The following is a 26,238-nucleotide window of genomic DNA, read 5'->3' on the forward strand; positions in this document are numbered from 1 at the left end:
TTAAATATTTATTTTTGAGTTATTGGGAGATAACAGTCTTGGTAAGTCAGTAAAGCTTGATGGTGACCAATATTTGTGTGTTTATATTTGCATATTTCCCCCTCATTTTGTACTATTATCTAATGGAGGAAAAAGACTAATTGTCACAAATAATAATTAGTTTTCTTGGTATATATCTTCTGCTAATTACGATCTATTTATAACTTTCTCTTTTAGAATTACAGAGTGAAAACTTAAAACAATCAATTGAGAAGCAGCATCATTTGACTAAAGAACTAGAAGATATTAAAGTGTCATTACAAAGAAGTGTGGTATGATTTAAAAACTCAGTAATGTGTAATAAGTCTCACACTATCACTCAGTCAACAAATATTTATTAAATACTAATACAATGTACAAGGACCTGGAGTTTCAAATAGATAGAGAAGACACAATCCTAGTCTGCAAAATGCTATAGTTTAGAGACATTGCATAAAAACACATCAAAAGTATAATTAAGATACAAGACCCTGGACAGGTGCCAACAGGGTGGTTTAGGTAATAAATCAATAGTTCTAAGAATTGAAAGAATAGTATGGCTGGGTTGGCTAGGAAGGCTCCATGGTGGAGTTGGAACTATAGGTGGGATATGGAGAATAGTGAATTGAAATAAGAGTAGTGGGTGGGCATTTGAGGGTAGGGAGGAGGAATAATAGTTAGGAAAATATGAGGGTGGGAAAGGGGAAGTAAATGTATAGAAGCAGATAAGTTCAGCTTTTTTGGTTAAGGCCTTTGGATCATTGCTCTTATTTTATACTTTATTTCATTTAGAGTACTCAAAAGGCTTTAGAGGAAGATTTACAGATAGCAACAAAAACAATTTGTCAGCTAACTGAAGAAAAAGAAGCTCAAATGGAAGCATTTAATAAAGCTAGAGCTGCTCATTCATTTGTGGTTACTGAATTTGAAACTACCATCTGCAGCTTGAAAGAATTATTGAGAACAGAACAGCAAAGGTAAAATATATATTATTTTTAATACATAAAATAAGTGAATAAAAAACAATTTACTTTTAATATTCAATGCCATTTTCTTTGCATTGCCAACTGATGTATAATTCATATAACAACTATAGTCAGGTCTCTTATGTATAAAGTGGGAATACATTTTAAAAGTTTCTTTGGATAGACAGATATCTTAGGAAAAGATGTAATAGAAGATGTTCTTTAGGATAGTTCCCATGTGTGCTTTGCCATAGAATTTAGTTATATATATAAACTCATGAAAGGTTGATGCGGTGATTTATTTAATGACTGTAGATTATTATTAACTTCCTAGAAGTAACTTCTAGACTGTAGGGTTTATCTTACTGAGGTCTGTAGACCTTTCTGATTTATAAGTTTAGCAGCTAGCCTGGTATAGGTACTACTCTATGTTTATTAAATTAACCAATTACTCTGTATCAATTTAATTAATATAATTATTATTAACTTAACAAATGGTTTAACAAATGTGATTACATAAAAAATAAACTAGTATTTTCACTTCATCTAAATAGCAGTTTTTCTAACACTTGAGTGTTAAGACTCTATTTTTCACTACTTTATATTAAGGAAATATTTATATAAAGCTGTGTTAGGAGGCCTAGATAATTATTTTTTTGTCTCATTAGCATTATGGTTAATTAAGTTTGGTAGGATAAAGGAGAACACGTTTCTCTCTGAAGCCACAGCCGGGGCCTAGCAATATTTTTTCTCCATTGCTTGTGCATGGTGAGGGAAAACTAGCCTTTCTAGCTCCCCTAATTTATATATTTTTGATTGACCTATGCAGTGATTTTTCATTTTTAAAATGGTAAGTTACCTAAGATTCATCTATCCCTATTACCTCAGTGTTATACTTTGAGGAAACAGAAAGCCAGAGAAGTTAACCAAATTATACATATTCTCATAATTATATTGTTCCTAAGGCAGAATTCAGTATAATAGTAGTTACATACTCAATCTCTTTCAGAGTTCTAGGATGTGTTAATCTGATTATCATCAACAGCTAAGAGAAAACTTATACCATAAGCTTTAAGATATATATGTATATTACATAAAAGTAATATACAATTATGTATTTATAATAGTAATATCTTATTTTAAAATGTTACACTGTATGGCACAGAGTAGGTACTTAATAAATGTTTAAGAATCCAGTGGGTGAATCTATTTTAAGATGTATCAGTTGCTAAATTGCACCAATTTTAGTTATGAGATGAATTCTGACTAAAATAATATTTTGTATTGAAAATGATATATTTTACAAGATTGGAAAAAAGTGAAGATCAATTGAAAATACTTACCATGGAGCTTCAAAAGAAATCAAGTGAACTGGGTAAGACTTAGAGAATAATGTGTGTTCCTTAATAATACTAGCTTATTATAAAATCATAAACACTGTTTTGAAATAAAATATAATTTCCTCTCTGTCATTTGCCAGTAGAGATTGCTTGATAATATTTTTATTTCAATATTTGAAGGTAGAAAATTTAAAACTTAAGAAAGACTATTTTATTATGCAGTTAATAGATATTTAGAAGTGTGGGGAGCCTAAGAGAGGACTGAGGCTCCTAACAGAATACAACTAAGAGAAGTTGATATTCTGCTTTTTTTATTTTAGGATTCAGAGACCTTAATAATTCTTAGTGAGAAATGTCTGTTATTGTTTAATTGAATTTTGAAATTTAATTGCTTGTTGTGTTAGATTATGTACTATTCACAGGAAAATGTGATCCTATTTTATCATAGGTATTATTAAAATTCAACAACTTTCATGGCCAAAAGAGAGAGACATTCTCTACAGTAGTTATTTTATAATTTATGGCCATGTAATTAGATAATTCTAATAACCTATGCTTCATATTCATAAATCTTCATATCTATAAATGTAGAAAATTACAAAGCATAAAATATTTTCCAATTTTAGTGAAAACAAAATTTTTATAAATTAAAAATATTCATGAATTGGCAAATATTTTATAAAATATTTTCATAACTTTATGTAAGCTTTATTATTAGATTTAACTACTTATATAATTAAAATAATTGTCAACTAAAATATTATCTAGTATCTGAAATGTGTGCTTTACATTTCACAAGTAGTTAGGTTTTGGACCATATGAACTTTTGGACCATATTTATGCTTATTTTTGTGAGGCTTAATTTTCCACTATAGATTAACCCTTTATCATCTAAAATTGTACTATCAAATGCAAATAATTTTATCTTCTTAGGATAAGTTTAAATTAAAAAGGTTATAATATAAACCATTCCATTTTTTATTCCTCCTTCGAGCATAAAGTACTGTTTTAAATCATTATATATACCTATACTTACTTTAAAAAAATTATTACTATGCTTTAAGTTCTAGGGTACATGTGTATAACACATAGGTTTGTTACGTAGGTATACATGTGCCACATTGGTTTGCTGCACCCCTCAACTCGTCATTAACATTAGGTATTTCTCCTAATGCTATCCCTCCCCCAGCCCCCCACCCCCCAACAGGTCCTGGTGTGTGATGTTCCCCTGCCTGTGTCCATGTGTTCTCATTGTTCAACTCTCACTTATGAGTGAGAACATGCGGTGTTTGGTTTTCTGTCGTTGTGATATTTTTGCTGAGAATGATGGTTTCCAGCTTCATCCATGTCCCTGCAAAGGACATGAATTCATCCTTTTTTATGGCTGCATGGTATTCCATGGTGTATATGTGCCACATTTTCTTTATCCAGTCTGTTATTGATGGACATTTGGATTGGTTCCAAGTCTTTGCTATTGTGAATAGTGCTGCAATAAACATACATGTGCATGTGTCTTTATAGTAGCATGATTTATAATCCTTTGGGTATATACCCAGTAATGGGATTGCTGGGTCAAATGGTATTTCTAGTTCTATATCCTTGAGGAATCGCCACACTGTCTTCCACAATGGTTGAACTAATTTACACTCCCACCAACAGTGTAAAAGTGTTCCTATTTCTCCACATCCTCTCCAGCATCTGTTGTTTCCTGACTTTTTAATGATCGCCATTCTAACTGGTGTGAGATGGTATCTCATTGTAGTTTTGATTTGCATTTCTCTGATGACCAGTGATGATGAGCATTTTTTCATATGTCTGTTGGCTGCATAAATGTCTTCTTTTGAGAAGTGTCTGTTCATATCCTCTGCCCACTTTTTGATGGTTTTTTTTTTGTTTTTTTCTTGTAAACTTGTTAAGCTCTTTGTAGATTCTGGATATTAGCCCTTTGTCAGATGGATAGATTGCAAAAATTTTCTCCCATTCTGTAGGTTACCTGTTCACTCCGATGATGTTTTCTTTGGCTGTGCAGAATCTCTTTAGTTTAGATCCTATTTATCAATTTTGGCTTTTGTTGCCATTGCTTTTGGTGCTTTAGTCATAAAGTCCTTGCCCATGCCTATGGCCGGAATGGTATTACCTAGGTTTTCTTCTAGGTTTTTTATGGTTTTAGGTCTTACATTTAAGTCTTTAATCCATTGAGTTAATTTTTGTATACCTATAGTTATTTTCTTTAGAATTGTTTAATTTAATGTCTTAGACTAAGGAATAATTTTGTTTCTTAAAATGTCTTTAATGGATATTTATTTGTAATAATTCAGTCTAGTATTGAAATTAAGTGACTGCTATTTTGTATTATTATATGATTTTCTCATAGTAGAGCAATATATTTTGGCAAATTTGAAAAAAGTATTCTAGAATTATGAAATAGAACCATGTATGTTTTTTAGCATTGCCTTAGATGTTGTAGGAATGTATAGAAGTAAAATACCATCCTTTTGAGAAATCTCTGATTATTGTTGGAGAAAGGTTAAACACATAAAACCCTTATAGTAATGGTGTCCAAAATGAAGGGGTGAGCAAAATTTCCTTTAGGAAAAGGGAAGAAAATATTAGAATTTTTATTTTTATTTATTTTTATATTTTAAATTTGTTTTATAATGAATACTATAATACATATTTATATTTTATAAATTTATATTTATAAACATTTATAACATTGATTATACATTTATGTAAATATAAATATGCATTTGTATTTTATACACACTTACATATTTTGGGTGAATGCTTATAGATTTCTTATTGATGGAGGTATGTTAATACTTATACCAAGAGGAAGCCTAAGATAGCAATGTGTACTGCATAGTTGGAAAAGGCTTTATGGAAAAGGTAGATTTAAATTTAAAAGTAGGCTTTAAGGCTTCGGATAGTTGTAGAGGATGAAGGAGTGTAGGAAACATCATGTGTAGGAAAGTAGCATTAACAATGACATAGGTACTGAACTTCTTTGGGTGACAATATAGTCTCAAAACCAGAAATCTTGAAGGATATTCTGTACTATTCTCTTTCCCTTATGCTTTACTGCTAATTGGTTATCTGGTGTTCCTTGACACCTAACTCATAAAATATCACTAACTTAAAAGTTCCTCTTAACTATCATTTGAATATCTCCCTTTTCTTGATTTCCACAGACCTAGAACAGTTCAATTCCTCATTTTCTCTTTCTTGGTTTTAGAATTTCAGGATGCATGTAAAGAACATAATGGTACCAAAATTGTATTTGTAAGATTAATCATCAGTCCGTGCTTCACATTACCCCCATTTGTCCTAATCTTTATTCATCCCTTGCTATATTTAACTAAGTTTCTGTTTGCTTTACCTTTCTTTGAAATCTCTTTTCTTACCCCAACAGCTCTCCTTCTTCTTTGTTTCCTGGCTACACTTTACATTCTTCCTTGATGGTATTTTCTTAGGCTTACATCTTTGTTAAAGTGGTCTTCCATTATTTCCTCAGCAGTTTCAATCCTCAAAACACTTTTAACCTGTGTACCGCTCAGATATAGGCTGCCCTACTCCTTGTATCTTTTAGGTCAGACATCTTTGACCAGTGCTATTATAGTTACAGTAGCTTGAGAATCAGTCCTTTTGTTTCTAGGATAGCCACCTTTTGATCATTTTCTACATTGCTGCTAGAGTGTTTCTTTAACAATACAAATCTGATTATTCTATGTGGCAAATTTAAGAGGCATCTCATTGTCTAAGTTCAAACTATTTAGATATCAGTTATCTTTTCATTGTTCATTTAAAGAGTGGGAGTACTGCATACCAAGTGAGTTGAAGTCAACTGCAATAGGAAATCATTGGCAGTTTTTTCCCAGCTTCTTAACTTGTTACAGTTTTTTTTTTTTTTTTTTGCTGCTTCATGCATTGCCCATCTTCAATTTAATCTAATATTGCTGTAAATGTGTCTTATTCTTGTACTCATTTTTCCATATCTGGATCCATCTTTGCTTTCAATTTGGTTATGTAACAGATTCCCCTCCTAGTATGTTCTATTGCTTCTGCTTTGATTATTAGATGTATAATATAATAACTATCAAAGTAAGGCTTAGATGTTTATTCCTTATTTAGCCTTGGATACGTAATGAGGAATGTAACAGACATGTCTTTGTTCTCACGAGGTTTGCAGTCTTCTTGGAGAAACATACAAAACAAATAATCACAAATAAATATTTAATTATAAATTGGCATAAGTGCTATGAAGGAAATAAAAATGATGCAATGCGGTGGCTGCAATGGACTGTGTGGGCCAGTCCCCAGGCCTACAGGCAAGTGCATGTGGGTGAGTGCCAACTGTGGTGGTAGTGGCAGGCCTGGCTGACCCTTCGTCGGGCACCCAGGAGGAGTGCTTAGGTGCTAATGGTGGTGGATGGAGCAGTGTGATCCCCTAGGCTCTTGGACAGTGTACTCAGGCACTTGAGGGAGCAGAGATAGTCCTGGTGGGCCTCTCTTCAGGCTTCCTAGTTGTGTTTATAGGTGCTGGCTCTGGTGAGCAGGGTGGGGTGATTCCTATGCCCCTGGTGGAGCACTCAGGTGAGTGCTGCAGCAGTTGTGGTGAGCTGGGGGAGCCTGCCCTTAAGAGTATGTGCAAGTGTGCTATGGCCCTGCTGCCAGGGATGATGGGATTGTTTAGGTGGCAGCAGCTATAGGCAGGCCTCTGAGGAGTGTGCACTTCAGCCCCAGGCATCAGCTGTCCGTGAGCCTGTACTCAGGGTATGTGACTCCACTGCTGGGAGCAATGAGGTTGCTGCTAGTGGCTCTGGCTTCACCTGGTAGCTGGCAGTGGCAGTGGTTGTGGCTGTGAGCAAGGTAGCTTGTCCTTGGGGTGTGTGCAAATGTGTGATGGCCCTGCTGCTGGGATGACATGGGATTGATGCCATTGGCTTCTGCTATGGCTCCAGCAGCAGCAGCCAGTAGTAGCAGCTGCGGGAGGGGGAGACTTTCCCTGGGGCACGGGAAGATGTGCGACAGTCCTGCTGTTGGTAGGGGGCAGGGTTGCTGCCAGTGGGGTGCACTTCAGTCTTGGTGGCAGTAGTCAGCAGTGAGTATTGGCTGGGGGTATGTCAGTGGGGCTCCAGGGATATGGAGATGCAGGGGTTGTTGGGCCTCAGAGTAAGATGTAGTCTCCTGGGGGCTGGGCTCTCAAAATGGCACTGTGCTATAGCTGCTTAGAACTCAGAGGGTGGGTGGGACTCAACATGAACTCCCTCTCTGGAGCAATGCCTTTGTGAGATCTCTAGTCAGCTACCTAGGTTAATTTCAGGGCCCAAAGGAGTCTACAATGGCTAGGATTGCAGGAGTCTGCAGTGGGACTGTGGATAGTTGGGGCTCTCTTACTTACCCTTTCCCTGGATTAGGGAGTCTTTCCAGGCTCCCAGCCCATCCTGAGCAGGCTGCCTCACTTCCCTCTCCTTCCTTGCCTTAGGTGTTTCCTGACACATCTCTGTTGAATTTCAGTGTTCTTAGAGGATCTATTTGAAGTGTAATTATCTACTCACTAATTTAGTTCTTCTTTGTGGAGGAGGTGAGTGGGCAGATGCCTCTAATCAGCCATCTTGAAGCCTCTCTGGTTTTTAAACTTTTGTCTTACGTTTTCTACCTCTTTGCTCTTTTTCCTGAATTGGGAGATATCTCTATCCTATTTCTGTCTGTATCTTTATCTTTATCTTTATCTGTATCTGTATCTGTATCTCTATATCTATCTCATCTCTATCTCTATCTTTCTAAATTTGTTTCTCCCTTGCTAATTCAATCTTTAAATTTTATGTCTGTTTTGCTATTTTAAAAATCTCAGTTGTCAAATTTTAAATTTCTAAGAGCTCTAGGTAATTTATATCAGGGATCTGGTATCCTGTTGGAACATTATACTTAGTTAAATACCTGTTTCTGTTTACTCTATTAACTCTTTTTCTTTGGGTTTTAGTTTTTTTCACAGTTTAATTTGGAGCTTTCTTTTTCATTGTTTTGCTTTTCTTCACAAATTGTTGGTACCTGATTGTTGACTCATCTATGTATAAGTATTCATCTTTTCCCACTGTGTATTACAATCTAATTCTTCTGATTATGGGAGTGAGTGGGAGTTGCTGTGTGGAAAGGTGGGCATAGTGTCTTGTCTTTTACTATAGGGGATGTTTATCCTGCTTAAGAATAATGAGCTATTTGGAACACTACCTCGTCTGCCACCCAAATTCCTAGGATCCTTACTTTATCCTGAGGTAGGCTTTGTGGTGAGAGGTATGGTCACTTGGTCTTGTTGTTCCACATAGCCTTCATTGAATTAGTGTGAATTTTTTTTCCTCCAATGATTCCTTAATTTTCTGGTTTGTTAATGATATTCTCTTATTTTGTTAATGTTGTTCTTTTATATATATTTTTTCTTGTACCTTTTTTCTTAATTTTGTGGGATTGGGGTGAGAGAGCATATAGAAACATGCTCAGTCCACTGTCTTTAATCAGTTTTTGAGTTTTTAAAAATTAAATATTTTAACCTGAAATACACTTTCTGGTTAAATAAGCTATGTATATGTCAGGTTTTTCTTTTGGATTCTATATTGACATTTTATATTTTGTTAATTTTCCTTCAAGACTGTGGACAATTATTACAAGTGTTTTTAAAAATGTACAGAGTTTGAGAAATTTTCAGTAAGTCTATTACATCTCCAGTAATCAATAATGACCCTTAACAGCGAGGAAGGACAATATTTCAGACATAATAAAGTTTTAGCTGACAGCTGGACATATTAGGTAACTCTGTAGGCAGTTCTTTTTTGGTTTCATCTTTTGTGGGCAGGTTAAAAATATAAGAAAGTTGAAAAATGCGGGAGGCTTGGGCTGGAAAGATTTTTCAATTTATTAGCATAATGTTGAACTCGTGGAAGTGTAGAAAGAAAAACATTGGGCCTTATTTTTTAGGATGGCAAGAAAGAAGGCTGTCAGCAAAGAAAACAAGAGCAGGAGTTAGAGAGGAAACAGGAAATATGAATAGTGCAAAATCAAAGAGGAAAAAATGGGAGAAGTTAATAGTATCAAATAGTACAAATCTCCACAATGATGAAGACTTAAGAATTGTATCACAAAATGGTTATTGGTGATCTTTAAGATGATAATTTTATTATTATGGTGATAGGCATTAGTTTTACTTGGAGTTCAAAATGAGATGTGTAGGTAACAAATAGGAATTTGTTGGCAAAACAAACTAAGAAATTTGATAGTTGCTTGAAAGAGCAGAAAGGTCAGATATTGTTTTATATTCAAATAGAATGTTTAGACGAGATAGGGGAAATTAAAGATTCCTCTACATAGAATCTGTGTATATTGGTAGTATAAGAACAAAGTCTCAGAGGAGGTGGGAATGTTGAAATCCAAAGTACGATGCTCAGAATTAGCTTGAAAAAAGAGAGTCACTTCTGTTAAGTTTGGAATGACGATTAAAAGGTCAGATGTTTAGACAGTGATGAGTTGAAGGTAAATGTACATTCTGACCTCATTTCAAATATATTTTATATAGATTTATTGCTTATTTTGCTTTGTGAATGTTGGGTTATTTGGCAATGGCATTAACTTTATAGAAACATCACTATTAATATTTATCTTTAATTAGCTTTGCATAGTTAGATTTGGACTTCCTCTATGCTTTACATTGCTCTAATTGCATTTATCTCTCCTGATTTTTCCCTTTTGCATAGTATTATGCTTGTTCCTTCTGTCTCTTTTCCTATTATTTTAATCCAGCTTTTTAACACTTTTTTTTTGCTTATTTTAGAAGAGATGACTAAGCTTACAAATAACAAAGAAGTAGAACTTGAAGAATTGAAAAAAGTCTTGGTAAGTATAGTCTTTCCTATTAATATATAGCAATTACTTTTCAGAAGAATATTGAATCCCTTAACTTACAGACTCTCACACTATAGATGTTTTATACTATTTTTTTCAGCAAAAATGTAAAAATTATATTTGGTTTTAAGTAAAGATGCATTTTTATACCAATTTTTATATACCTTGTTAACTGTCTTCATCAAGCTGTTTATATCATTTGAGTATGTGTTGATAGCACACTAAGATCAAATTTGCATGTTATGTAGCTGATTGTAAATTTGGTAATTTTGGATGTTGTACCCTTTGAACAATAAAGATGCAATTTTGAAAAAGGTGTATGATATATATTCAGTACCTATGTTTAATGTTCAGGTAGAATCATGTTTAGTGAAGATGTAGGGTAAAATTTCATTATATTTTAATTGATTGCAGTGTATAGAACATGGGTCAGCAAACTTTCTGTAGAGGACTAGATAGTAAATATTTTACAGTTGGTGGGTCATACATGGTCTCTCTTCTCTCTTCTCCTCCTTTTTGCCTTCTCTCTTTTTAAGAACCTTGTAAAAATATAAAAACCATTCCTAGCTTAAGGGTCTAGGAAAAGAGACTTGAATTTGTCTTGCATACTGCAGTTTTCTGGCCCCTGATGTAGAAAATAATAATGTTTATGGTGACTGATTAATTGATTTTGTGTTTACCTATCATATCTCTACCTGATTTTGCAGCTCCTACTTCTTCTGTCGCTTGGAAGCATTATTTTAAAATACTTTTTTTTTTCTCCATTTAATTGCTCTGGGACAAACTGTTTGCAACTAATAATAATGTTTTCAGTGCTTTCAGATTTATTAATGCATGCTTATACAGGTCTTAGCTTAAATGTCACTGCTTTATGAAACCTCTCTTGATACTCCAGGCTAGGTTTAGGTCTTTGTATGGCTTATTTCCATAGCACCCTGAATTTTTCCTTTATAACACTTATCACAAATGAAATACATTTATTTTTGGTATTACTATTTAAGGCTTTATTCACCCTTTAGACTCCTTACCTAGCATAGTGGCTGGCACATAGTAGGTGCTCAATAAATAAATAGTGGAATGAATGTATGTAAGGGTTAGGAGCCTTTGTCTTGTTTACCTTGTGACTCTAGTACTTAGTACAGAAAGGGACACTTTGTAACACTTTATAAATATTTGTTGAATGAATACTAAAGCATTGGCTTTTATATAATGATTCCCTTCTGCATGGATGATTTCACTAGTAAATTCTGTCAGACACTTTAGGAAGAAATAATACCAGTCTTCCACAAACCCTTCCAAAAAATAGAAGAGTGAAAACAATTTTCAAGTAGGTTTTTGATACCAAATCCTAACAGAGATATTATAATAAAGGAAAATTACAGACCAATATCCCTATGAATATGAGTATAAATATAAAATTCTTAATAAAGTATTAGTAAATCTAATCTAGATTTTAATACATGATAAAGACCATATTACATCAAACAATTTATCAGGAATGGGATTTATCAGAAATGTAAGGTTGGTTTAAAATTTGAGCTATCAGCGTAATTTACTGTATCAAGTAATAAAGGAGAAAAATAATATAATTATCTCAATAGTTGCAGAAAGACATTTGACAGAATTTCACACTCATTCATGATTAAAAAAAAACTTTCGGCAAACTAGGAATAGATGAGGACTTCTCCAATCTGATAAAGAGCATCTACAAAATACCTACAGCTAGCATCCTATTTACTGATGAAAGGCAGTGTCAAGAACAATGTCTGCTCTTACCATACCTATTCAACCTTGTATTGGAGGTTCTGGCAAGAAAAATAAATATATACAAATTAGAAAGGAGTACGTAAAACTGTCTCCCCAACCCATGACAGGCCCCGGTGTGTGATGTTCCCTTTCCTGTGTCCCAGTGTTCTCATTGTTCAATTCCCACCTATGAATGAGAACATGTGGTGTTTGGTTTTCTGTTCTTGCAATAGTTTGCTGAGAATGATGGTTTCCAGCTTCATCCATGTCCCTACAAAGGACATGAACTCATCCTTTTTTATGACTGCATAGTATTCCATGGTGTATATGTGCCACATTTTCTTAATCCAGTCTATCATTGATGGACATTTGGATTGGTTCCAAGTCTTTGCTATTGTGAGTAGTGCTGCAATAAACATACGTGTGCATATGTCTTTATAATACTTTAGGTATATACCCAGTAATGGGATGGCTGGGACAAATGGTATTTCTAGTTCTAGATCCTTGAGGAATCACCACACTGTCTTCCAAAATGGTTGAACTAGTTTACAGTCCCACCAACAGTGTAAAAGTGTTCCTATTTCTCCACATCCTCTCCAGCACCTGTTTCCTGATGTTTTAATGATTGCCATTCTAACTGGTGTGAGATGGTATCTCATTGTGGTTTTGATTTGCATTTCTCTGATGGCCAGTGATGATGAGCATTTTTTCATGTGTCTGTTGACTGCGTAAATGTCTTCTTTTGAGAAGTGTCTGTTTGTATCCTTTGTCCACTTTTTGATGGGGTTGTTTGATTTTTTCTTGTAAATTTGTTTAAGTTCTTTGTAGATTCTGGATATTAGCCCTTTGTCAGATGGATAGATTGCAAAAATTTTCTCCCATCCTGTAGGTTGCCTGTTCACTCTGATGGTAGTTTCTTTTGCAGTGCAGAAGCTCTTTAGTTTAATTAGATCCCATTTGTCAATTTTGGCTTTTGTTGCCATTGCTTTTGGTGTTTTAGACATGAAGTCCTTGCCCATGCCTATGTCCTGAATGGTATTGCCTAGGTTTTCTTCTAGAGTTTTTATGGTTTTAGGTCTAACATTTACGTCTTTAATCCATCTTGAATTAATTTTGTATAAGGTGTAAGGAAGGGATCCAGTTTCAGCTACATGTGGCTAGCCAGTTTTTCCAGCACCATTTATTTTTTATTTATTTATTTTTTAAATTTTTTTGTTGAGATGGAGTCTTGCTCTGTTGCCCAGGCTGGAGTGCTGTGGCTGGATCTCAGCTCACTGCAAGCTCCACCTCCTGTAGGGAATCCTTTCCCCATTTCTTGTTTTTGTCAGATTTGTGAAAGATCAGATGGTTGTAGATGTGTGGTATTATTTCTTAGGGCTCTCTTTTGTTCCATTGGTCTATATCTCTGTTTTGGTACCAGTACCATGCTGTTTTGGTTACTGTAACCTTGTATAGTTTGAAGTCAGGTAGCGTGATCCTCCAGCTTTGTCCTTTTGGCTTAGGATTGTCTTGGCAATGCAGGCTGTCTTTTGGTTCCATATGAACTTTAAAGTAGTTTTTTGCAATTCTGTGAAGAAGTCATTGGTAGCTTGATGGGGATGGCATTGAATCTATAAATTACCTTGGGCAGTATGGCTGTTTTCATGATATTGATTCTTCCTATCCATGAGCATGGAATGTTCTTCCATTCGTTTGTGTCCTCTTTTATTTCATTGAGCAGTGGTTTGTAGTTCTCCTTGAAGAGATCCTTCACATCCCTTGTAAGTTGGATTCCTAGGTATTTTATTCTCTTTGAAGCAATTGTGAATGGGAGTTCACTCGTGATTTGGCTCTCTGTTTGTTATTTGTGTATAGGAATGCTTGTGATTTTTGCACACTGATTTTGTATCCTGAGACTTTGCTGAAGTTGCTTATCAGCTTAAGGAGATTTTGGGCTGAGACGATGGGCTCGCAGACACTTTGAAGGGTGTGTAGATCAGTTTTTATTTGGTGAAAAGTGAAAAAAGGGAAACAGGGACTGTCAGCAAAGTGAGAGTCCTGCTAGCAAGCTTTCTGCCTCACAGATTGAATCCCCAGTTACCACACAGGAATAGAAGGGGCCAGGCTCCTCTTTCTTGCAAATGGCACGAACTTCCCAAGGCCCCACCCTGTTCTCCCAGTGCACAGACTGGTCGGAGGTTCTCTGGGAAGACCTTTTTACTTGGCTGTCTCATTCTCCACTCTAAAGAAGTACATCTAACTGCCATTAGAATAAGGATAAGGATATGGACAAAGACCAATCTTAACTGCTTCCTACTGACAGGGGGTTCTGTTTTGGGAAAACAGCAGTCAAATCTCCCTCAGAGACGTATGACCGTTTTGGAGTTTGATGGCCTGAAGGTGAGAAGACACAAACAGGGTTATTAGAAAATATGTATCAAAATGAAATGTGGGGTGGGAGGTAAGGACAACTCAAAAATCCCAAGGCTTTTTACCAGTTTGCATGGCGAAAGGGGGGCCAAAAGCCTGACTGGTAAGAAAAACTTTTACCTTTTTGCTGGTATGTCAGGCTTCTGGGTTCCCTTCCCCTGAGCCCAATCCTAAGCAGACCAGTTTAAGGTTTGAGAAATTAACTTCCCAATTTGGAGGATGCATCTGAGGGGAGTCTCCCATAGTACGGACACACAATTACCTATCAGTGAAGAGAGGAGAGAGGAGGAAAAAGGAAAAAAAAGGTTTTTTTCCAAAGGAGTCCCAGGAATTCAGGATGCATTTGAAAGGGGTGCAGACTGAAGATGAATGGTTATTCATCTAGAAAAAGAGAGCAGGCATCCCTGGTTCCTTTCTCTTCCTAGCAAATGCCTGAGATATATGAGGGAGGGAAAGTGAGGCATTCCTCTTTCTTTCCTCTGTTCTTGCATCCCTGAGTCCTGGCAGCCATGACAGGGTACCACCCATTGGTGTTTTAGTGGCTTTCACTCATGTTAACAGGGGAGCCTAGAGGATGGAAGTATCAGCTCTTACCCGCATATGCTATATCTCTCCTGTTGTCAGTAGCCTTTGAATTCCCTAGACCTCATTTATGTCATGAATACTAGCGTAGACTTTATCCATGAAATGGGAAGCTTGGCTTAGTTGGCAGGAATCAGCCACACTCACCTGTACTATGCCTTTTATTTTCCATTATTGTCTGCCTCTGGATCCAGTTTTCTTTCCTAGTGCTTTGACCCAAACCTTGGAATTGAGTTTGGGACCAAAATGTGTCTCAGGGGTGTTGCATGGACTCCTTATTGTAAGCTGAGTGCTAAGGTAACACTGTGGAATTGAGTTTTCCTCCAACAAGGGAGAGAAAAGGATGTCTTGTGACACGCCCAGATAACTGGTGGCTATCATTATGCTTGCTAAGATTTGGGTGCATTGTGCTTGGCTTTGGCTAGCTCCCTTGGTCTTACTTTCCCAAAAAAGAAACCTCCAGGTGATGGGCACCCTATTTATTCCCATCATCTGTCTGGATTTGCAAGATAATTGCTCAGAGCTAGAATATTGATCCAGATTTTTACATTACCCATCCCCCTTTCTTCCTTCTGAACTGCATCTGGAGAATGCTGGTTGGTTCATAGGAACAAGCAGGGTTAGTCTAAAATGTAGGCAAAAACTTAAAAACAACTAATGAATTTAGAATGTAATGACAAATGTATGATAAGTTTTGAAACATAATTTCTCTCTCTCTAATCCTCATTTTTGTTAAAGAAACAAATCATGACAGTACTGAGTTGTTTGCAAAATAGACTTTAGTCTTAAACTTGGCCTGATTTTTTGCATAAAGTACAGCAAGAATAACTGTTTCTACATGGGACTTCTAGATTGACTTTGATGGTACTGTGTTCCACAAGGAATCTCAGACGAGTCCTTTTAAAGCTAAGCCCAGCCATGGGTTTCTGTCCTCAAATACCTCTGAGTTGGGTGATCCTCTCCTCCTAAGGTCCCAAGATATACTTGGAACTCCTGGCCTGTTAGAAAGTGACATTCTTTACTGACCACAGGTCAGGAACCCTGTACAGGGGCTGTGCAGACAAGGGTGTGAGGCCAGTTTTTTTCCCAAGGGGCTTTTATTGGCTCTGTGAGTCAAGTTTGACTCCTTAAAGGGAAGCATACCCTTCCAGTCAAAGACTTGGTGAAACAACCAGTTTCTTTAATTGCATCCTGTTGCAAAAGAAAATGGATTCTTATTGCACTGATGCAAAGAACTATATTGCCATAAGTTAAGAATACTCACAGATAGTTTCCAAATTCTAGAGGAACCAGGCAGAGAGAAACAAACATGCTCTAAATTTTGTTCACAAGAGTATACCTTACTCAATTATTAAAGGCTGTAAATAGTCCAGAATGTTTCTTTTATTCTGAAAAACAAAACAAGTATCAGCAATATGCCAAGAAAAAGTCAAAAAGATTGCTTCAGTTTTCTGAATTCATTCAATTAGCTCTTGTTTTCCTTGATATTCATGAACATTTTAGCTCTTTGTGAATTCTGTACATTTCCCTTTATTCCTGTGTCATATCTTCAAAGTTATCAGACCTGTATTTGAGAGCACTTGTCAAAGTTCTATAGCTTATTATAAACAATCTTTTGAAAAGAATTAAAACAAGACAACAATTGTGAAAAACGAAATGCCCAGGGTAGTTACAATTAGAAACACAATTGACAAAGAAGTTTGGTATCTCCTTGGTTTACAATAACTTAACCTTAATTGTGATTGATAGCATACTCAGACATTAGAATTTTAGAAATCCCATACAATTTGGGAACATATATTGGTATTATTCCCAAAATATAACCTAAAGAATATTGAACACCATTTTGGCAATCCTATGTAACTAAACGTGTCACATAATCCTATTTACCTCTTTTCTGGATACTCCAGAGGCCCTTCTGAAGCATCAGAAAAGTCTGGCGTCAGGAAAGGCAATTTTGAAACTGAGGTTTGATTTTGGGAAGCCTGTTAAATATGTTAGAGGTTTAAAACACTTAATGTTATGAAATAGAATTCCAGATTACATAAATCATTTATTTTGCCAAAATCATGATTCAGAAACTTTTAGAACCTGTTACAAATTTTGCTAAAGAGCAGATTAGTGCCTTATGAATACCTTCTTGTGCTTTTATTTTAATGCTCAATTTACAGAAAAACCTTATAGTACCCTTTTAAATTTAGTCAATATATGCACACACAAGAGTTTTTGCAAGATTAATTTTTACAATCCTTCCACCACTTGTATGAACTTTTATCTACTTTGAAACAATTCTTTAACCTTAGGCAAGAATTTAGATTTTTAATGCCTTCTTATAACCTTTTTTTTTTTGAGATGGGATTTTGCTCTGTCACCCAGGCTGGAGTGTGGTGGCATGATCTCAGCTCACTGCAACCTCTGTCTCCCACGTTCAAGCGATTCTCCTGCCTAAGCCTCCCTAGTAGCTGGGATTATAGTCACCCACCACCATGCCTGGCTAATTTTTGTATTTTTCATAGAGATGGGGTTTTGCCATGTTGGCCAGGCTGGTCTCAATCTCCTGACCACAAGTGATCCACCTCCCTTAGCCTCCCGAAGTGTTGGGATTACAGGCATGAGCCACTGCATGTAGCCTCTTCTAATCTTTGATTAAAAACACATTTTACTGTTCTTACACACCTCACATGTAAATCTATTTCTAGTAGTCTCTATTATATGTCATGGTGGTAACTTTTAGCAATTTTTAACTTCAATGTAAAATCTGGTAAGTTGTTTTGAGTATGTGCTAGGAGCAGCTAAGGTTTGACTCCTTCCTGCCTAATAAAGGGTGTGGCTAGTTCCATATGTCCCCATGCCTTACCAAGTTGAACAGTTCTCAAAACCAAAAAGCAGTTTATAACCTTAAAACACTTAACAAACCTTGCATCTGACCTGCGTAATTTAGTCCACCTATTTATATTTTGATGACATCTGCTTTTTACCAATAATCTTTAAGTCTTTCTTTATTTTACAAAGATTAAAGTTATATGAACTGAAAGGTACTACAGCTTTTATCTTCCCTTTTAAAAATATTTGATGCAAGCACTTATCTTCCTTTAGGCCAATTAATTAGAGCTCTTTTTAGAGACAACACACATACGTAACTACATAGGCAGGCATAAGAAAACCCCAGGTGTCATAAGATTTTTTCAAATGGGGAGAGGGATCTATCTACTTTTAATTCCTAGGGTTCCATGAGGATAACAGAGGTCTCTCCCCACTCAGATGTACAGTAAAAGTGGCAAGGCAAAATCAAGAAAAATAATTCAGTCAACTGAAAAAAACCTTTTTTTCCAGAAAAACAAGGTCCAATAAAAGGAAAACATAAAGGCCTTATAAATAGAACTATAACTTGGATATCCACTTTAATTAAGCTGAGTGCTCCTTAAGAAAATCCTTTTAACTCCATTATTAGCCAACTTTGGTTGGGCCAAGCTGCCAATACTTTTGGCTTTCAAACTTTACTAAAGGCTTAGAGAAAGGAAAATCCAAGGCAATTCATGAAGGGGAAGAGAGTCAGTAAGCAGCAAAAAGTTATGCAGATATGAAACCATAAAGGACTCATTTGCTAAGCTAGGATTGAACCTGGGGCCACCATTGTAAAATGGCAGAGGCTAGAATAAAACATTGCCACGTGGTTACAGGTCTTGCTCTCAAGGACAACAAGGTGGAGGCCTGCAGCAAAGTTTGCTGTGGACTATACAGAAAGTCATGCAAAGCACACTAGATTGGTTGCAGCTTAAGACGAACCTCACAAATCCTTTCTCACAACTAAAACTACAGAAAATATAAATAGTGATCCCCATCATTCCCGGCCCAGCAAAATGTCTTCCAAAAAGAAAAAAAACCTCGTGTAAGAGTCACCTGCTGACAAGGTAGAGAAAAGGATGAGACAGCTTAGATGCAGGGCTATGTTAACTGCTGACAGGGTGGAGAAGAGAAAAGGATGCCTGGGGGAAGAACCTATTATTCTTATGCCAGTTTTTCCTCCACTAGGGAGAGAAGCATAATTGCTGTGGGATGGAACTGGACTCCCTGGCTGGGATAGTGGGAGACTCCACGGGCGCTTGCCAGGGAATGCCAGCCAGCCTCACGGGGCCCTTGGGTCATGCGTCCCAGCCCTGGCAGGGAGGGGAGGGCGGCGGGGAACTGCTGCTCGCCCATCTGTACCAAAAAAAGAAAGAAAAGGCCATGGAAAGGCTGGGTTGGATTGAGGCCGACATTCCGAATCTCAGGAGCAATAGGAGTGGGGGCACAGTTTCCTTTATCCTCAGAAGAAATCCGAAGGAAAAAAGGCTTAGAAGCGAAAGAGAAAAAGGTTTTTTGTTTTTTTTTTTTGGTTTGCATCTCACTAACCCTTTCTCAAGCCTTATGTTTTGCAAACAGTATGTTGTAGGAAAAAACCGGGTTCTTGTCACAGGATCAGGAAAGATTAGGCTTGCAGACACTTTGAAGGGTGAGTAGGGCAGGGTTTATTGGGTGAAAAGGACAAAAAGGCCCACAGGGACTCTCAGCAAAGACAGTCCTGCTATCAGGCTTTCTGTATCACAGATTGAATTCCTGGTTACCACATAAGAGCAGAAGGGGTCAAGCTCATCCCCCCTGCAAATGGCATGAACTTCCTAAGGCCCTGCCCTGTCCTTCCAGTAAGCAGGCTGGTCGGAGGTTCTCCAGGGTGCTCTTTTTACTTGGCCGTCTCATTATATATGAACAACAATTAATATCTGGATTCTCAGGATCAGAATGTCTTGACTGGTGTGCAGCTCTTTACTTGCTAGCTGTATGACCAAGAGCAATTTAAACTCTTGATGCCTCAGTTTTTCCATCTATGAAACGGAGAAAATAATTGTACATATTTCATAGGGTGATTGTGAGGAATAAATGCAATAATTCATTTACTCATTTAACAAACATTTGTTGAGTTTTGCAGCTGGGCATGGTGGCTCACACCTGTAATGTCAGCACTTTGGGGGGCTGAGGTGAGCAGATCACTTGAGACCAGGAGTTTGAGATTGGCCTAGACAGTATGGCAAAACCCTGTCTCTACTAAAAATACAAAAATTAGCTGGGCGTGGTGGCGGTGTGTCTGCAATCCCAGCTACTCGGGAGGCTGAGACATGAGAATTGCTTGAGCCTGGGAGGTGGAGGTTGCAGTGAGCCGAGATCAAACCACTGCACTCCAGCCTGGGCAACAGAGTGGACCCTGTCTGAAAAACAAAAACAAACATTTGTTGAGTTTTATTTATGCTAAAACTCTGGGGATACAGTGGGGAGCAAATGGATGCATATACTGCCTTCATGGAATGACAGTGTTCAAATAGTCACACTTAAATTCAGTCACTCATTGAAATGTAACATTACAATGGTGACAAAGGCATTAAGGAATTAGTTCATAGTATGATGAGGCCTATGATAAAAGGATGTGAAGTAGTTAGATTAGAATAGGCTTTTTTGAAGAAGGAAGGATTGAACTGAATTCTGGAGAAAAAATACAGCATATCAGATAGAGGAAACATGCTAAGATTTTTTTTCATGGGAGGGAGTATGGTGAGTACATGATGAAGTAAAAGATGCTGCTGGAGAGTTAGGAGCCTTACAATTCATGGCCTTGTAAATCATATCAAAGAAATTTTGTATTTAACCCAAGAGGAATGGGAGCCTTACAATTTATGGCCTTGTAAATCATATCAAAAGAATTTTGTATTTATCCTAAGAGGAATGGGACACTCCAGATAATTTTAGCAGGGAGTGACTTGATCAGATTTGCATTTCAAAAAGCACATTTGGCCTGAAGGAGAAAAGTATATTAAGGTAGAACAGTTAAGAGTAGACAGACAATCACAGTAGCCAGAGGAGAGATGATGGTGGCTTCCTCTGGGAGGTGGTAGTAGTAGTAAAAAAAAGTGATGTAGGATGACATTACCACTTGTTAAAAATACTCTCCTTTCTCCATTGAATTGCTTTTGCACATTTATTAAAAAAATCAACTGGCCGTGTTTGCATGGGTCTATTTATGGGCTCTCTTATATTGTCTTGGTGTATTTGTCTATTCATTTGCCAATATTGCAGTGTCTTGATTACTGTAGATTTAATACTAAGTCTTAGAATTGGGTAATGTGATTCCTCCAACGTTATTATTCATTTTCAAAATTGTTTTAGCTATTCTAGTTCCTTTACGTTTCCATATAAATTTTAGAATTAGCTTTTCTTTTTTTCTTTTTAATTTTTTTTGAGATGGATTCTCGCTCTGTTGCCCAGGCTGGAGTGTAGTGGCGTGATCTCAGCTCACTGCAAGCTCCGCCTCCTGGGTTCGTGCCATTCTCCTGCCTCAGCCTCCCGAGCAGCTGGGACTACAGGCACCCACTACTACGCCCGGCTAATTTTTTGTATTTGTAGTAGAGATGGGGTTTCACTGTGTTAGCCAGGATGGTCTCTATTTCCTGACCTTGTGATCTGCCTGCCTCGGCCTCCCAAAGTGCTGGGATTACAGGCGTGAGCCACCACACCCAGCCTAGAATTAGCTTTTCTATACCTTAAAAAACACTCGCTGAAATTGTTGTTGGAATTGTGTGAAATATATAGATTAATTTGGGTTGAACTGATGTCATTAGTATGTTGAGTACATGAACATAGTAGTATCTGTTTCTATTTATATAGATTTTCTTTATAATAATTTATTTCATTAGCATTTTGCAGTTTTCAGCATACAGTACTGTAAATGTTATATTAGGTTTATACCTAAGTATTTCTCTTTTTGCAGGTATTTTAAATAACTACCAAATAGGCATTTGATTTCTTTTTCTTGCCTTATTGCTTGGGCTCAGACTTCCAGTATGCTGAATAACAGTGGTGAGCTTGTAAATCTTTGATATCCTGATCTTAAGAGAAAAACATTCAGTGTTTTACCATTAAGTTACTTGCAGGTTTTTTGTAGAAAGTTCCCTTGTATTTCTAGTTCACTGAAAGTTTTTATTATGAATTGATGTTGAATTGTGTCAAATGCTTTTTCTGTGTCAGTTTATATGATCATGTGGTTTTTCTTCTTCAGACCATTAATGTGGTGTAGACATTCATTTACCAATATTGAATGAGCCTTGCATTTCCAGGATAAACCCCATTTGGTGTTGAGTATTGTACTTTTTTCTATATTACTGAATTTTATTTGTTAATATTTTGCTGAGGATTCTTATATTTGAGTTCATAAGAGATACTGGTCTATAGATATCTTTTGTTTTGCTCTCTATGTCTGGTTTTGGAGACAAAGTAATGCTGGCTTTATAAAATGAACTGAGAAGCTGTTTCACAGAGGCAGGTCTTTGCAAACTCCCAAAGTTCAAAGAAGCTTAGAGGCTGAAGAAAGAAGCTTACAAATCCAGTTTATTGGAAAAGTTTAATAGGGACTTACAAATAGAAGCCATGTGTGTCTCAAGTGGGGGCAAGACAAGATGATGAACCCCTGCATCATTATCCCCCAGACCCAAGGATTATATACCTTAGAGGAGGGGCACATGTGCATCAGAGGCAATACTAGGAATATGCCCTAAGGGCAGAATTTACTGGAAGTACCTTCTTGTACACAAGGAACAATAGATAAACTGGAAATCTTAGAGGCCTTTCTGGAACAGGGGTTAAGCAGAAGCCAACGTGGTAGATTAGCTTCCAAAATAGAGTTGTTTTAGGCTCCATAGAAGCTTTTGTTTCTTTCTGTTTTCTGGAAGAGACTGTGTAGAATTGTTATAATTTCTTCTTTAAGTGTTTAGTAGAATTCTCTAGTGAAACCACTTGGGCCTGGAGATTTCTTTTTGGCAAGGTCTTCAGTATGGATTTATTTTTCTTTATTGTTATAGAACTATGCAGGTTACCTGTTTAATCTTGAATGATTTTGGTAGTTTTTGGTTTTAAAGGAATTAGTCCATTTCACCCAAGTTGTCAAATTTCTGTACATAGAATTTTTTGTAGCTTTTCCTGTTATCCTTTTTAATATTTGTACGGTCTGCAGGATTACCTTCTTTTTGTTACTGATATTGGGCGTTGTGTCATTTCTCTTTTGTCTTTTTTTTTTTTTTTTTTTTGGAGATAGAGTCTTGTTCTGTCGCCCAGGTTGGAGTGCAGTGGCATGATCTAGGCTCACTGCAGCCTACACCTCTTGGGTTCAAGTGATTCTCCTGCTTCAGCCTCCTGAGTAGCTGGGATTACAGGCATGCACCACCACACCGTACTAATTTTTTGTATTTTTAGTAGAGGTGGGATTTCACCATATTGGCCAGGCTGATCTTGAACTCCTGACCTCAAGTGATGCACCCGCCTTGACCTCCCAAAGAGCTGGGATTACAAGTGTGAGCCACCGTGCCCGGCCCCTTTTTTGTTAGTCTTGATAGAGGTTTCTTAATTTTATAGATCTTTTTAAATAATTAGTTTATATTTCATTGATTCTTTCTATTGTTTTTCTGTTTTCAATCTCATTGTTTTCTGCTCATGTCTTTATTATTTCCTTCCTTCTGCTGCTTTGAGTTTATTTTGCTCTCTTTCTAGATTCCTAAGGTGGAAGTTTAGATTGTTTTGAGATCTTTCTTTTCTGTAAGCATTTGCATGCTATAAATTTCCTCTAGTCACCTTTTCAGCTGTATTTCACAAATTTTTATATGTTGTATTCTCATTTAGGTTAAAATATTTTTAAATTTCTCTTGAGGATTTTCCTTTGATCCCATGTAGAAGTTTGTTGTTTAATTTCCATGTATTTGGAGAATTTCCTGTTATTTTTTGTTATTCTTTCCTAGTTTAACTTTGTTATGGTCAGAGAATGTACTTTAAAAAAAATTTATTAAGGTTTGTTTTATATATCAGGATATGATATATCTTAGTGAATGTTCCATGTGCACTGAAAATAATATATATTCTGCTATTGTTAGGTAGAGTGTTCTATAATTGTCAAATAGGTTCAGTTGACTGATGGTGTTGTACAAATATATGTTTTTAATTGAATTTTTGGGTCTAATTCTATTATTTATTGAGAGAAGAGTGTTAAAACTAGTACAATTTTGGAATTGTTTGTTTATCTCTTTAATTCTATCAGTGATTGCTTCATGTGTTTTGAACTTCTGCTATAAATTTCACATTTGTATATAACTGCCATATCTTCTTGATGAATTGACCATTTGATTATAATTAAATGCCCTCTATTTCTGATAATACTTTTTTGTTTTAAAGTCTATTTTAACATATTATTATAGCCACTCCATGTTTCTTATGCTTGTTGTTTGCATGGTGTATCTTTAACCTACATTTGACTTTATATTTGTACATATGTGCTTATATGTAGCCTGCATGTAATTGAGTCTTCCTTCTTTATGCCCTTCGACAATCACTGCTAATTGGAGAATTTAGGCCATAGATACCTTTAAAAATTGCTGTTTAAATGTTGATGTGGCTAGATTAGATTTACCATTTAAAAGTTGTTTTCTGTTTGCTCCTTTCATTTTGTTCCTCTATTAAACTCTCTGCCTTATTTTGGGTTATTTGAATATTTTTTGGTATTCCATTTTAATGTATCTACTGGTATTTTATCTATACTTCTCTACATTTATTTTTGTAGCTATTCTAGGGATTACAATGTGTATCCATTACCTTGTCTATATTGAGTTAATATTGTACCACTTCATGTTGAATGTTGAAACTTTTTGACTATTTATGTCCTTTTCCCACTTTGTCCTTTGTGCCAGAGTTGTCATATATATTACACCTACATGCATTTACATCTTCATAAGACAGCTATAATTTTTGCTTTAGTAGTCATATGTTTTTTTAAATAACTTGAGGAAAAATGATCTTTTATATTTACTCCAATATTTACCAGTTGTGATATTCTTTATTTTTTCCTGAAGATCCACATTTACCTCTAATATTGTTCTCCTTTAGCCTGAAGAACTTCCTTTAGTATTTCTTGTAGTGCAGTTTTGCTGCTGACAAATTTTCTTAGTTTTTCTTTTTGAATATATTATTTATTTACTCTTCATTCTGAAAGGATTTTATTTTATTTTTTAGGTATAGGATTGTGGGTTGACAGTTTTGTTTCTTTCAGCACCTTAAAGATGATGTCTTATTGTCTTGGGTCCTCCATGTTTTCTAATGAGAGACCACATACTTTCAAGATTTTCTCCTTAACTTTGATTTTTCAGCAGTATGTAAGTGAAATTGAATTACTATATTTGAGTTTCACTGCACTTCATAAATCTGTAAATTTTTAACTTTCTTCAAATATGGGAAGTTTTGGCCATTTAAATATTTTTCTGCCCTATTTTTGCTGTCTTCTCCTTTTAAGATTACAATTATACATTGATTTGATCTTTTTATATTGTTCCATGGGTTCCTGAGGTGCTATTCATTTTATTTCAATATTTTTCCTCTCTGTTCTTCAGAGTATCATTTCTGTTGTTCTGATAGTCAGATTCACTGTCTCTTTCCTTGTAATCTCCATTATGCTCCTATGAGCATCCAATGAATTTTTTTTACCAGTTCTAAAATTTCCATTTTTCTTATTTTCTATTTCTTTCCTTAGATGTACTATCTTTTTATTCATTTTAAGAGTATTTCCTATACCTGATTGAGCATACTTGAATTAGCTGCATTAAAGTTCTCATCTGATAAAGTTCTCACATCTTGATTATACTGGGGTTAGTATATATTTGTTGCCTTTTCCCTTGAGAATGTTGACATTTTACCAGTTCTTTGTATGTTGAATAATTTTGGATTATATTCAGGACATTGTGAAGGTTATATTATGTAGATTCTATTATATTCTTCTGAATAATGTAAATGTTTTTGTTTTATCTATCTTTATTTTTGCTAGATTCAAAAATAAACTTTATCTCACCTTCTATGAATGGTGCTTCAAATCTTAATTCTCTAAGCCTTTGGTGTACTTCTTTTGACTCTGTATATGAATGTATGCTTCATGGGTTGTTTTTAAATTTGTGTAGTATTCATACATGGAATCAGGAGATTACTTTCGGTGGTTCTTTGTTCTGTATGATTTCTCCTTTATATTCTGGCAGCTGGTCATGGTTCCCAGGGCTCCTTTCCCTGGTTCTACCAGGTTCCTCTAGCAAGAGAGATGGTGGGATTTCTATTGTAGTTTAAGCTGCCTATACCACACTGCTTAGCAGTGACATTTCACCATTGGGACAAAGCTACCAAAAACTGACAAACTCACTCCGCTTCAGCCACTGTGTTAATTTTTCTTTTTTCACTTG

The 26,238-nt window shown here is 36.0% G+C and overlaps 3 protein-coding genes across 3 annotated transcripts in view; 1 reads left to right on the forward strand and 2 right to left on the reverse strand.

Annotated features, from left to right (window-relative positions):
* Nucleotides 1–5,738, reverse strand: part of CSDE1 (cold shock domain containing E1) — a 172,430-nt gene extending 166,692 nt beyond the window's left edge. The window contains exon 1 of the mRNA XM_050748123.1: nt 5,728–5,738. The gene's annotated coding sequence lies outside the window, so the exon portion shown is untranslated. The remainder of the gene's footprint in view (nt 1–5,727) is intronic.
* Nucleotides 1–26,238, reverse strand: part of SIKE1 (suppressor of IKBKE 1) — a 278,198-nt gene that overhangs the window by 113,091 nt on the left and 138,869 nt on the right. The gene's annotated exons all lie outside the window — the stretch shown is intronic.
* SYCP1 (synaptonemal complex protein 1) overlaps nt 1–26,238 on the forward strand; it is a 111,758-nt gene that overhangs the window by 30,906 nt on the left and 54,614 nt on the right. Inside the window, exons 13-16 of the mRNA XM_050748443.1 lie at nt 217–311; nt 811–995; nt 2,291–2,358; nt 10,146–10,207. Coding sequence (XP_050604400.1) covers nt 217–311; nt 811–995; nt 2,291–2,358; nt 10,146–10,207 — 410 coding nt within the window. The remainder of the gene's footprint in view (nt 1–216; nt 312–810; nt 996–2,290; nt 2,359–10,145; nt 10,208–26,238) is intronic.

This window comes from Macaca thibetana, chromosome 1 (genome assembly GCF_024542745.1).
Source record: "Macaca thibetana thibetana isolate TM-01 chromosome 1, ASM2454274v1, whole genome shotgun sequence".
Lineage (NCBI taxonomy): Eukaryota > Metazoa > Chordata > Mammalia > Primates > Cercopithecidae > Macaca > Macaca thibetana.